This window comes from Pristis pectinata, chromosome 6, assembly GCF_009764475.1.
Source record: "Pristis pectinata isolate sPriPec2 chromosome 6, sPriPec2.1.pri, whole genome shotgun sequence".
In the NCBI taxonomy this organism is placed as follows: Eukaryota; Metazoa; Chordata; class Chondrichthyes; order Rhinopristiformes; family Pristidae; genus Pristis; species Pristis pectinata.
Window position 1 is genome coordinate 15638504 of NC_067410.1, and position 13915 is coordinate 15652418.

Consider the following 13915-nt stretch of genomic DNA (forward strand, 5'->3'; position numbering starts at 1 on the left):
AGATCAAAGACATAAACAGGATTACTTTACACTGTATTTTTCCAAATCTTTTTTCCCAAATGGTGCTAACTAAACTGGAGATGGATGAATTTCAGGACTACTCAGATAAGCCTAGTCTGATTGTTAATGTATTACACTCTAAGGGTTGCTGGGATTTAAACAGATAGGTTTTAATAATATGGTTTCTGTAGTGTATGGTGTACAGAAGGAGACTGTTGAAATATAGAAGGCAAAGACTTGGTGTGGAACACACAAGGATTTGGCATAGCAAAGCTATGGCTTGGGAGAGCTAACAACAGGAAATAAAATATTAAAAGCATGAGGTTATTCCTCCTTCTTAAAGAATGGTGAAGGTCATAAAATAGTGCTGCATCCAGATGGTGCATAAAGAAGTGTCGTGTTTTACTTTGTAGGAAAATCTTTGCTACTTTCAGGGTCAAATGGCGTGAACAGATATGGAGGAGATTCCTCCACAGCTTACCAAATCTTGTACGGGTGAATGTTAGACATGTGGCTCAACATATTGCTCTGTATTGGCTTTAAAGATTAATGTTTGCAACAGTTTTATGTAAAGTTAAATATTAGATTCATTACTGTCTCAAGCTATTTGAAACCATTAAACAGATAAGAAAGAAATTATTCAATATTTACCACATTACGTCAACTGATATTTAACAATAAGGTGATTCAACGTCATATTTTGATATAATTTACCACATGCAAGAAACAGTAAAGAGACATCCATAATGATCAATAAATACCAGAATAACAATCTAAAATGCTGTGAAGATCAGGATTAGACTTCCACTCTGTGGAATCTCTTCCAGTAACGGTAAGAAATCTAGTTTTGGTTTCATTCAGATGGCTCAAATGTTATTTTTTTTTATGTGTACTCTTAGCCTTGCTGTTTGTTAGGCCTATTATGGCATAAACTAGGAATTTATAATTCATGAGATTATGGGCAGATAATTTAACAATATATCGCATCAGAACAACATGAACATTTCATATTTGAGCCATGATTTGTCAAAGAGGTTGATTGGAACTATATTCCAATATAAAGCATGAAAAGCATGTCTACAATATGGAGATGAGGAAAATTCAACTTTTGAGCCAGCTTTGCCACATCTCACATAGTACTCTGACGTACACAATGTACCCCTTAGCCTAATAAATAGGTTTTATCAGCTTCAGTTTAAACTTCAGTCCTGCTACAATCTTCTGATTCAGCCAATGAACAGCATGGACACTGACAAGCCACTGCACTCCCAATATAATGATCTCATGGATAATATGTTGTTTACATGGCCTGACAACACAACTTTTCCAATATTTCTATGAATTCCCCCACCAAATCATGTTTAACTGTAAGGATTTGGACAATGGTGCACCACTACACAGTCATAAAGTGAATGGACCCCTCCCATCACCACCCCCCTCATGACAATCTTTAGATACCAACAGAATGACTCCAGCAACAGGTTCACTTGCTAAAAATAGTCAGAAACCAATATCCGATATAACAATTTCCATCAGAACTCTCATAGTCCAAACTGGATGAAATACAGAGTATCTCCAAATGAATATAAAATTGTCTAGGCCGGGTGTTTCGTACAACCTGACTAAACACCGATAAATAATTAACACAATAAAAATGGAAAACAAATATAACACATTGATGATGTTTCCTTTCTCTCCTGTAACTAGCAAAAAGATTAGAGAGGTAACATCTGATTTGGAACACGAAACAGATGATCGTGCATCTGCTACCTGTTGTTTATCCCATTCCATTTGCTCTAAAGGAACTAAATTTTGGGATACCACTTTGTGTCCCTCCTCAAGTCAAATTTCGCACCCTACACATGTTAACTTTTCTTCAATTACACACACACACAAACACAAGAATGTTTTACATTCATTCTGTCAGACAATGATTTCCTCAAGGCTCATGATGTTCCCTTTCTCAATCTTGCTTGTTGCTAAGCAGCAGCATAAAGTCATGTTGTTAAGGAAACTCTTGACTTTGAAAGTAAAAGCATGCTGGGATATCAAAGCATGATTCTCTCTCACACAGCTTCAAGATAAAGTGATGAAACGTTTTTGCAACAATCAATTTCATTAGTCATGATTTCTCAGAATTTGACAGAATGAGCTTTCACTGAAGTGTGCATTTTAGTGAGAGACCTCTAAGCACAGCATAATACGTAACACATAAAGTCAGAAGACAAGATCCAGTAACCATTTATCAGAAGGTTAAGTTAAGTTTATCTATTTAATGCTGGGTTTTGAAAATAAAATGCAAACTATACTTCATTATCACAGACTCTTAACAGACAAAAACAATTTAGAACCAAGTTCTAATTTATATTATTGCACAGTATATAAGATATTCCTTCATTCACTGCTATACAGAATATATAATGTTTTATCATAAATCAACAGTTACCTCTGAGTTCATGTTCACAAAAATTCTCAAAGGGAAAGCTCATGAATGACTGAGAAATATTGAGAGGCATACCTTTCTTGACAGCTGTTATTCCCATTGAAGGTTGTCCCAGTGGTGTCTTTTTCTCCCATTTGCCTTCATCCATGTTAAAGATATCTACTGATCCTAAAGGGCACTGGTCTTCATTCATGCCTCCAATAATGAGGACTTGCTTGTTCAGAATAACTGCTGCTGCCCCAGCTCGAGCAGTGGGCATTGAGGGCATCCCTGTCCACTTCTGACTGACAACATCCAGCATCTCCACCTTGTCCAGAGGCAATCCTGTCTCGCTGCAGCCTCCAAGAACAAATAATTGCCTGTCCTGATAGACTGGAGTGCAGTACACACGGTTGGTAGGCATTGGAGGAAACACTTCCCAATATATGGACTTCACAGCACTCACTGCCATATCTGCAGTAATATGTTCTCATTGAGTCTCCAAAGAACATCAGATTCCTTAAGTTATAAGTTCCAGAGCACTAAACATGGAGCTCATCGATAAAACATTTTTAGAGCTAACAAATTGGACAGATGATTCAGCAATTACTGGAATTCAAAGAGATAAATTATAGACATATAAAAAAATGAGAATGCATTTTATTGTTACAGCTATAGCCACAGTTTGATAAAGGCTACTTCCCTTGTAGGTTAATTTATGGTTATCCAAGGGCAGAACATGTAAGTAAACGCCTTGAGGAGGAAAGGAGAGCACAGTGGAGGAACCTGCATCTCAGAACTGGATATCATCCCACTTTCTTCTGGGTTAAACCTTCATGAAAGGAATAAAAGCATTCATCAGGATTGGTTTTCCTATCTTAGAGAAAACAAAATATGTCTTCAGATCATCTATAATCTTCTTATCCCTTTTTTGAGTATGAACTCATATAATTCTTGTGTAGTTTGCACTCCTCAGGAGTTTGGGTTTAGAGTCTAAAATCTACTTTTTATTTATTATTAAGCACCAATTTTCACCGGTCCAAAATAAAAACAGAAAATGCTGGAAATACTCAGCAGGAGAGGCGGCATCTGTGTGAAGAGAAACAGAGCTGACACGGATGCAGCCTGACCTGCTGAGTATTTCCAGCATCTTGTGTTTTTATTTTAGATTTCCAGCATCTGCAGTTTTTTTGATTACCGCCAATCCAAACTGGGTGAATATTTAAATCTTTCGTACCATGTCAGATCTTTTAAAGATCATATTAGCATATTACACATAATTTAGTGTGAGATACTTACCCATAATCTTCCTTCAAGTATGTGCAAACATTTTGATGAAAAGTCAGCCTGAAATGTTGGTCCTGAATTAATGCTGAAGCTAGGAAAACACAAAAGAGACCAAAATTGATTGAGATACTCAGGAGCTGAGGGGTCCTGTAGCAGCTTCTTGTTTGCAGGGCTTTTTGACAGCACCTCCTAAACCCTCAACCTTTACCACCAAGGGCAGGAGGCATATGGGAATGCCATCTCCTGCGTGCATCCACCCAAGTCACACATCACCCAGACTTGGAAATAGACCACTTTTCCTTCAATGTATAAATACTGGAACTCCCTGCCCACCACCATGGAGAGAACACCTGTAACATAAGGACTATAGCAATTTAACACGGTGGCTCACACCCACCATCACTGGGAAAATTAGGGATGGCAACAAAGCCTATATCCCATAAAAATGAACATAGAACATAGATCAGTACAGCACAGTAGAGGCCCTTCGACCCACGATGTTGTGTCAACCTATATAACACTGACTCCATGATCAATTTAACCCTTCCCTCCTACACAGCCCATAACCCTCCATTTTTCTGAAATCCATGTGCCTATCTAAGAGTCTTTTAAATTTCCCTATTGTATCAGTCTCAACTACTATCCCCAGCAGTGTGTTCCTGGCACCCATCATTCTCTGTGTAAAAAAACTACCTCCAACATCTCCCCTAAACTTTCCTCCTCTGACCTTAAACCAATGTCCTCTGGTATTGGCCAGAGCTGCCCTGGGGAAAAGGTGCTGGCTGTCCACTCTATCTATGTCCCTCATAATCTTATACAACTCTATCATTGCCTCTCATCCTGTGTTGCTCCATAGAGAAAAGCCCTAGCTTGCTCAACCTTTCCTCAAAAGACATGTTCTCTAATCCAGGCAGCATCCTGGTAAATCTCCTCTGCACCCTCTCCAAATCTTCCATATCCTTCATATAATGAGGTGACCAGAATGGAACATAATACTCTAAGTGTGGTCTAACCAGAGGTTTATGGAGCTGCAACACTATCTCGTGACTCTTAAACTCAATCCCTAGACTAATGAAGGCCAGCACACCGTATACCTTCTTAACCACCCTATCACCTTGTGCAGCAACTTTGAGGGATCTATGGACATGGACCCCAAGATCCCTTTGTTCCTCCACACTGCTAAGAATCCTGCCATTAACCTTGTACTCTGCCTTCATGTTCGTTCTTCCAAAGTGTACCACTTCACACTTTTCTGCCACTTCTCCACCTAACTCTACATCCTGGATTAAATGATGGATTAAAGATCAAATGGATTAAATTTAATGGACTAATGCATTAAAGAAAATAAATGATATAGGGCCACTTCCTGCATGGCAGCCAATTTAATGGATTGCACAGCTCTTGAGAGTCCCCAGAACTTCTGGACTGATTACTTCCACCTGCCTCTGCTCTGCTCTTATGTTTTCTTATAGAAAAATAATTTAAATGCTCTTTTCACTTTCCAAAACCTCTGTACTCCACTAATTCTGGCCTCTTTGCAATAGCAATCATGCTCAATTTGCAAGCCTCTGAACCCACATCCCCAGCTTTACCTTCTTTTAAGATGTCCTATAAAAGCCTCAAGCTTTTTAATCAAGCTTTTGAATACTTGAAATAAAAACAGAAAGTGCTGACAACGCAGCAGGCAGCAGCTGCAGAGACAGAAACAGGCTTATTCTTTCGGAGCTATGACTGGAAAAGGTCTGAGCTGTAAATTGAGGCGAGAGCGATGGGAAGAACAAAGAGGGAGGGTTTGCACGGTAGTATAGCAGTTAGCGTAACACTTTACGGCACCAGCGACCCGGGTCCAATTCCGGCCGCTGTCTGTAAGGAGTTTGTACGTTCTCCCCGTGTCTGTGTGGTTTTCCTCTGGGTGCTCTGGTTTCCTCCCACATTCCAAAGACGTACAGGTTAATAAGTTGTGGGCATGCTATGTTGGTGTCGGAAGCCCGGCGACACTTGCGGGCTGCCCCCAGAACACTTTATGCAAAAAGATGTATTTCACTGTGTGTTTCAATGTACATGTGACTAATAAAGATATCTTATCTTATCTCTTATGGAGACTGGAGACACAAGGGAAGATGCTACCAGGCATCAAAGGGATGGTGACTGTACAATTAGAGAAAAATCGATTGGTCCAGAGGAGACCTAATGGGAAGAGGAGAATAATTATTCATAATTGTTGAACTCAACAGTGAATCCAGAAAGCTGTAAAGTGCATAATCAATAAGTGAGGTCTTTTCTATTCCTCAAGCTTACACTGAGTTTCATTGGAATGGTGCAGAAAGCTGAGCAGAGTTGTCAGGATAGGAGTGATATGGAGAATTAAAGTGATAGTCACCAGATCTTGATGTTTGCACTTGAGGACTGACAGATGTTCCACAAAGTGCATACCCAATCTGCAATATTGATTCTGATTCTGATTTGCATTTTCAATGCAGAAGAGACCGATTGTGAGCAACACTAAATGGAAATAAATCATCGTCATGCCTGTGAAGAATGACTATCTGTTCCAATTTCTGGTAGCAGCGCAGTGCAGCAGGGCTCCAGTTTCCTTCCACCTCTCAAGAATCATGCTGGTTGGCAGGATAATTAGTTACTGTAAATCACCCTAGGTGTACATGTGTGGGGAGCTGGGTGAAAATTTGAGAGAGAAAAGCTTACAGAGAAGATAAGTGGGGAATGCTCTGAGAGCTAGCATGGACTCGATGGGCTGAATGGCTTCCTTCTATGTCTTAAGAAAAAATGAGAAAAATCTCTTTGTGTGGCCCAGTGTCAGTATTTGATAACACTTCTGTGAAATGGCCTGGGATATCTTGCTGCATTAAAGGCACTATATAAATGTACTCTGTTATTGTTTGGGGTTGAGCCCTGGCAGAGGGAATGGAGGTTCAGATGGTGATAAGTGGGGTTTGGGTTCAGGGATGTTCAAGCCTAGAACTCCCTTGAGGGGGGCCCCGGGGAGCACAGGAGAACATGGACCACATGAGCATCATATAGAGTGGGGAGCCTGCAGCTCCCACCTTACAGCAATTTAGTGGAATGTCAGAGGCCAGGTTTCCTCAAGTATTACTAGATTTAATTTGTGTCCCCCTGCAGTGTGATCCGATCTTAAAAATGATGTATTAATTGGGTCTTCATCACTTTATCTAAGACCACTTTCCACAGCCCAATTTTAAGTGTTTCCAGTAACTTTTGTTTCTATTTCAGAATTCCAGCATCCAGTGTCCATTGTTTTGTGACCATTTTAGATTTGTGTCAAACATATTTTTAACTAGTATTGATGGGGACTGCACACTGTGGCTGGCAGTGAAAGGTAGAGGTGCTGTGCTATCTATGTATGTACTCAATCTGTTAGTTTACTCACATGGAAGAGGATGGAAAAGCAGAGACTACCAGCCATCAATCAATCTGCACCTGCCCAGCCATCAGGTGAGTAAGGATGGTCCCATGTGATTCTTCCAATTATCCTTCACACTGTGACAAACCATCTGCTTTTATTCAGTGACAGAGACTGGGAATTCTGAGTGTGGGGAAATGTAATCATGATTTGGTGTGCTATCACTCTGAAACCTATTAACTGTGCCGCAGTAGTCTATATTTTTGTTAATTCAAACAATATACTACATGCAAGGGTTCCTAAGATGAAATTTGTAAACCAAGACAAATATTAACAAGTCAACTTGATACTTAGGTCCTTGAAATACCAATAGTTATCTAGGAATCTTTACCAAATAAATAGACACACACACACACACACACACACACACACACACACACACACACACACACACACACACACACACACACACACACACACACACACACACACACACACACACACACGATTTCATGATCCACTCTCACTCTGCTGGTTTGATAAGAGCCAGAATCATAGTTTTCCTTTAATAGCTAATTGAGGTCCCTGCCAGACCAGAGAAAAGCCTACATACTTCGTGTAAGTGCTTTACCATGGATACGGAATTATGTTTAATGTTACTTTCTTCCACAGCCAGGATTGTGAAGTTTATAACAAGCATTGAAGATCCATTGGCTCAGGGTACAATATAAATTGCTCTTCATTATACAAGGATATTATTCCAGCTAGACTTGAGGTTTAGTTTCCTCAGCTCTAAGGGGCTTCTCATTCTTTTGAACATTATTCTTTTCCAGTTTTCTGCCTTAAATAACTTACATGTGTTTTCCCATAATTACAATTTCTGAATAGTTTTTTTTCTAATTTACACTAAATCCTGGAATAAAAGGCTTTTAGTCATTGAGAAGGAAAGTTCCCAATTAAGCTGTTTCCTATTTTCAAATTAAAGCAACACCGATTGCAATACCCAACCATTTAATTATGTCATTAATTATTCATAGCTCCAAACTAATTTTATATTTTTACATTTAATTAACTCTTTTTGCTGCTTATTTATAAACATATAAAAGGCAGCAGGAATCACTTTAACCAGCATTAACTGTGAATAACGTAATCGTGGATGTGATCAAGGTATATTTAGTCACATCTTATTTTCTATGTTTTATGGAGCTATCCATCTTCTGTGGGCCACCAAATCATCACTTATAGAAAATTACAATAATCTCTGTTCACATGCACTATCCTTGGAATGTTACTGTCATTATGTAGAAAACAGTGATTTTTGCAAAATTACTATTAACCAGCACTTTGAGGACACTTTGCTTTTGCTCTAGGGTTTTATCTTAACCAGCATGTTTTGGGATAATTAAATAACATAATGCTGTCTAAATAAAATTTACATTTAAATAAGATATTGTCAGCGGGCAAAACACCTGCTTATATTACTTACCTACTTTTACCTGCTCTTTGCTTGTGGTAAATGTTTGCTGTGCTCAACACTATATCCTGGATGAGTTATACTTACACTTCTGGCTATATTGATTTTCTTTGTCCTTTCACAAAGAAACATATTTTAATCAAAGTTACATTAAATGTATAAACCTGAATACAAGCACTCTGCAAACCAACACACTCTGAACACAAATGCTGAACCAAAACTGTAATTACAACTCACCAAAACACAGGAGGAGGCGATTCAGAACATCAGCTTCATACTGGCTCACAGCAGAGCAATCCCATCAGTCTCATTCCTCCTTTACTTATTTCCCTGTATCTCTCCAATTTATTCTCTCTCACGTGTCCATCAACTCCCCTGTGATATTTATTGCAGCTTATCTACATTAAGGGGTAATTTAAAATGGCCAATTAACCTACCTGCATAAATTTGGGATGGGAGGGGAAACCAGAGCACCCAGCAGAACAGTCACATGGAGAATATGCAAGCTCCACAAAGACAGCACCCGAAGGCAGTGTTACACCAAGGGCCATGTAGCTATGAGGAAGCAGCCCTAACTATTGTGACATTGGGTCGCCCCATGGTAACTCAGTCTCTGGCCCTTAACTGTACATCATGTTACTTGCCCATACATGACTGCTAGATGCAAGCCAGCCCCAGCACATGAGTAGATAAGCCCATACAAGAACTTGCATTTATATAATGCTGTGAATGCAGTTAAACACAGCATGCCTTTTCACAGAAGCATAATCATTTAAAAAAAACAAACCTGAGGAGGAGTTGTTAGAAAGGGTGACCAAAACCGCAAAGAAAAAAGTTTTAGGGAATGCCTTCATGGAGGAGGGATGGAGAGGGGTTTGGAATGGATTGCAGGCCTTTGACTCGAGATCAAAGGCAAAATGGGTCAAGGTGCACAAGAGTTTTGAGTTTGCAGAACTCCTGGAAGATCATAAACAGGAACTGTGTAAATTCTCATTTATTTAAGGACAAAAACCAAACTTCAATAATGGGGTTCAATCTGATTATTGCATGTACTTGTTTGCAAACACAACATGGTGTGCTTCTCTTGTTAGGCTGCAGTAATTTGAACCCAGATTTAACCAGTGTTTCTGTTGATTATTCATCAAAGTTAACGTGACTGACAGAGATGCCAACACCCCACCTCCACTGAAGAAATTCTTTGCATCAGCTTCAGATCTCTATACCCAATAAAATGTTTATCACCTAGCCCCAAACATAATGTGAAACTGAGTGTGAAATTCAATGGATTTTTAAGTTGCAAAAATAAATTACTGCAAGGAAAGACTCCTGTTCCAATTTTGCTGTCAAATTCCTATACCCTAAATCCTTAAATACAAATTCATCCCTAAGACTTTACCATATCGTAACATTGAAAATACAAAGCAGAACTATCCTTTCTGAATTGTTAGCTTATTGCAAATAATGTGTATTGAGAAAGTGACATAACCACCGTTCATCAATGACGAACAAACCTTATAGTCCTTCCCTACATCTCGATGTATAAATGTCACTCATTTTTTTACAACCATGGTTCCAGTAATGCATTAATTAAAACCGCAAGGTGCTGAATATATGACTTTTTTATTTTAGTTTGTTTATTCCTTGACTGATTGTCACTACAGTGTTAGTATTTTTTAGCAAATCAATCCTAGGTCAATGAGCAATGAAAAGAGATTAAGCAGATTACATTTGTTCATGTTTGACCAAGGATAACAAGAAAGCTCATGCAATTACGAAGGGAATTAGCGTGATGTCTGTGGAAATGTTCTTGAGGAGTCTGTCTGATGTACATTATTGCGTTGAACAAGGAAATTTTGCATGACTTCCTATCTATTTGGTGCTGTGGATTGAGGATTCATTGAAAACAGCAATGTGGTTAGATAGCTGACCCCAAAGTAAACATCTATTTGGTGTAGGGATTGAGGATTTAAAACATAGAGATGGAAATAGCTCATTAACCGATTCAATGGACAAGTGGAATTGGGCAAATTTATTTCTTCTTAACTGTCCTATCTTGTTACTTTCTAGATTTCAGCTGCAAAGTCAATCCTGCAAACCATGCAAATCCATGGAAACAACAAAGAATTCATGGCTCAGGGGTCCAAACACAAATTTGTAAGTTGAACCAAAAAATGTAATTCCATACTCTACCTCAAAACAATCTATTACCTGAAATCTTATTTCTGTTGATTATATCAGCTTACAAAACTTACATTGAGATATATTTATCTGCCTATTGTTCATCAAAGATGCACCAAATAAAATTAAAAAACTACTTATGGGTAATAAATACACATATAAACCCAGGTGTAATTTCTGGTAAATAAATTTATGTGCTAAGTTTTTAAATGAAACCTTTGTTCTAAATAGTCAGTGATGGACTCATATATGCTTCCTGCTAAATCTTTAGGTAAATATCCATATCCCTTATTTTGAAAATAAACTCTACATTTTAACCCTAAAACAATACAATTATTCCAAACTTTAAATGCACATTTAATATTCTGATGATATTTTTAAAAGTTGATTTCTCATTCCAACATTTAGCTAAATTTTGCTAAGGTTATTAGCTCTCAGCTTTAGTACAGCCCTGTAGAAGGGAAAGCAGATGGTAACACAATCATGCTAGAAGTCATCATCACTGCCCTGTGCGTGGTAATGTGGTGATAATTGGTAAGTGACTTTTCCCAGTCTGGGAGGAAAGGCATCGCCATTTTCTGGCAATGCCATTTCCATTAATCCAACATTTGCTTTAGTGAAGTGCTTTCTGTGATCTGTGCTGCAGTCAATTGTGAAAGTAACAGTAGGACTATTTTTGCTATCAGACTTAGTAGCTTCACCGAACCATGCAGTTGTTTTCAGGAATACTCTGCTCAATGCCTATAAAATGATTTTTTCAGGGACAGTGAGGTTGCTCAACAGTGATTGTCACTAATTACTTCTAAATGTATCAATCCTCAAGTTACTTTATCGTGGTTCTCATCAATAGAGGGTGAAAATCAAAAAGCCTGCAGATGGTGGAAATCTGAAATAAAAACAGAAAATGACTCAGCAGGCAGCATCTGTGGAAAGAGAAACAGTTAGGTTTCACGTCAAAGACCTGAAGTCACTATAACGGTGCGAGCTCGCAATATTTATCCAGTAAATTTGTGCTAAAATGCCAGGAAAGATTAGGGATAAGTGAAACGTTAACACCATAATGAGAGATAATCTCTAATGACACCTCCTCTGGTCCTGAAAATTTAATTACAAGTGTGGAGTCTTAATCTCTCCAAAGAACATTAATGTAGCAGATGTTTTAAAAGTTGTTTCATGTATGTTTGCCCGTTTTTTTCATTCCATTTCTACATTCTAATCTTTATTTTGTTTAATGTAATTTAAAAATCTTTTTTTTACTTTCCGGTTTGACTCTGCATGGCCCAGTGTGAAGCCTCAATATGATAGGCTGAAGAACCTATCTGTTTCTTTCCCTGTTCACCAACAGTACAGATCCCCCGCGGGGAACTCCACAGTGAAACAGATGCTGGATTAATAGAAAATATGTTGCCAAGACTGCAAATAAAAAATCTGTGGGCAGATGTACACAGGTGAACGCCAGAAGCTGTTTCCTCGGGGTTGAGAACACAATCCAGGTCTGCGTGAAAAAGAATCACATCCTATTTTCGTCAGCGTGCGGCCATAGGCGAAGCTGGATGGCGCCTGAAATCCAGCAGAACTGTGTCATCGTCTATCGAGAGACTGATTTTCCAATTTCCTTTTCGTGAAGCTATTCCCTGAAAGCATGAAACTTGATTGAACTAACTCCCTCGTTGTACACTGTCCCTCCCCAACATCACATTCCCAGACCGGAGTTCAATTAAATAAATGAAAATCAAACAAACTGCAAAGGGCTCGTGGACTCAAAACGTTGCCTGTTTCTCTTCCCACAGCTGCTGTCTTGCCTGCTGAGCTTTTCCAGCATTTTCTGTTTTTATTCTATTAAATCTACAGCCGCCTTAGACTTGTTGCCTCTCATTGCTTTATTTCATTCAGAAATCCCGGTAAAACAGCATAAATAAAACCCAGTGTAAGTTCCATGCGCCATTGTAAAGTTACCATATGTGTGTATATGTTCCTGTGTGTTAAGTGACAATACATACTGGTGTTGCGCCGCTTGTCAACTCCCGGAGCTTGTCAGTTCCCCAGATTTTGGCAGATCCCACTTGATGGCTTCCTGGCTGAGTTTTCTTCGTCCTGCCGAAACTATTGCCGGCTCTTACTGGGAGCCCGTCCTAGCTCCAGGTCGGACGCGGACGCTGAGATTGCTGCGGTTTGCTCGCTCGGCGCCGGCTTGGCCCCATTCTCCCACGCCAGGCTGCCGCTCGTCGGCTATCGTCCAGGACTTGGCTCTTTTTTTCTAACCGCACGCTGGGTGTCTGGGTCTTTGCTTTCTCCCACGCCTGCGGTTCCCTTTCCTATCGCCCCAAAGGTTTCTGCAGCGACTCCTCATGTTTGTTGCCGCGTTGAGTCTGGCTCGGCCCCACGTTGTCTTGCTTTCGCTCTGGATGTCATTACTTTCTCTGAGATTGTCGATTTCTCCTACCCTCGTGTTCCTGTCGGTGGATTGGTGCTTTCTTCAGTTTATTCCTGACTCCATGTGTCTTCTCTCTTTTTCCACGGGCTTCAACTGATGTCTTTAAAATCTCTCTCCAAGGAAGCTAAAAATCTACAAAAAACGTCACTCAAATTAACCCTTTGAGACTCAGAATCTTCCCCCAACCAGGATTCGAGATTTCACCAGGAATCTGCACTGTACTCGGGTTAAAAAAAAACAAGTACAGGCGGTCGTTGATTGGACGCAGAAACAAATAATTCAAAGCCTTTCAGAAGTGAACTTTTCCCGCCTGTGAGAAGGGTTGAAGTTGGGCTAGGCTGCACTGCCCGACGCCTCTCCCGGACTGAGAAGCACGGTAGGTCATCTTGCGTTGTGTACCTTCGCTACCAGTTGCTCCTTTTCGCTCACCAGTACTGTTCACGCTTTGCAGAAAGTGCTGGAAAATGCTCAGCAACTCAGCCAAGATGTGTAGGCAGCGAGACCTAACTCTCTAGGTCCATCAGCACTGGGGGATTTCGGCCAGGAATTAGTCGGCGAGGCAGCCGCATTAGCCACCAATGTTTGCAGGAACCGATAACGGATGGTAGAAGGCAAGCTCTGAGACATTGGCCAATGATAAAGACTAGTGCTAAAGTTTGTATTCCCCTCCCGGCTGTATATTTGCAGATTGGAGCCGGACGTTGACATTAATAAAACATCCAGGTAACTGCTACATACATT

At 39.7% G+C, this 13915-nt stretch overlaps 1 protein-coding gene and 1 long non-coding RNA gene across 2 annotated transcripts in view; both read right to left on the reverse strand.

Annotated features, from left to right (window-relative positions):
* The window catches only part of klhdc8b (kelch domain containing 8B), a 66172-nt gene extending 63198 nt beyond the window's left edge, over nucleotides 1-2974 (reverse strand). Inside the window, exon 1 of the mRNA XM_052017175.1 lies at nucleotides 2519-2974. Coding sequence (XP_051873135.1) covers nucleotides 2519-2894 — 376 coding nt within the window. The 5' untranslated portion in view covers nucleotides 2895-2974. The remainder of the gene's footprint in view (nucleotides 1-2518) is intronic.
* Nucleotides 2975-3107: 133 nt separating this feature from the next.
* Nucleotides 3108-13867, reverse strand: LOC127571110 (uncharacterized). Its single transcript, XR_007956442.1, has 3 exons — nucleotides 12741-13867; nucleotides 3722-3800; nucleotides 3108-3254 (listed from the first exon to the last, which is right to left on the reverse strand). It is a non-coding gene; the product is annotated as an uncharacterized LOC127571110 (long non-coding RNA).
* Nucleotides 13868-13915: the final 48 nt, after the last annotated feature.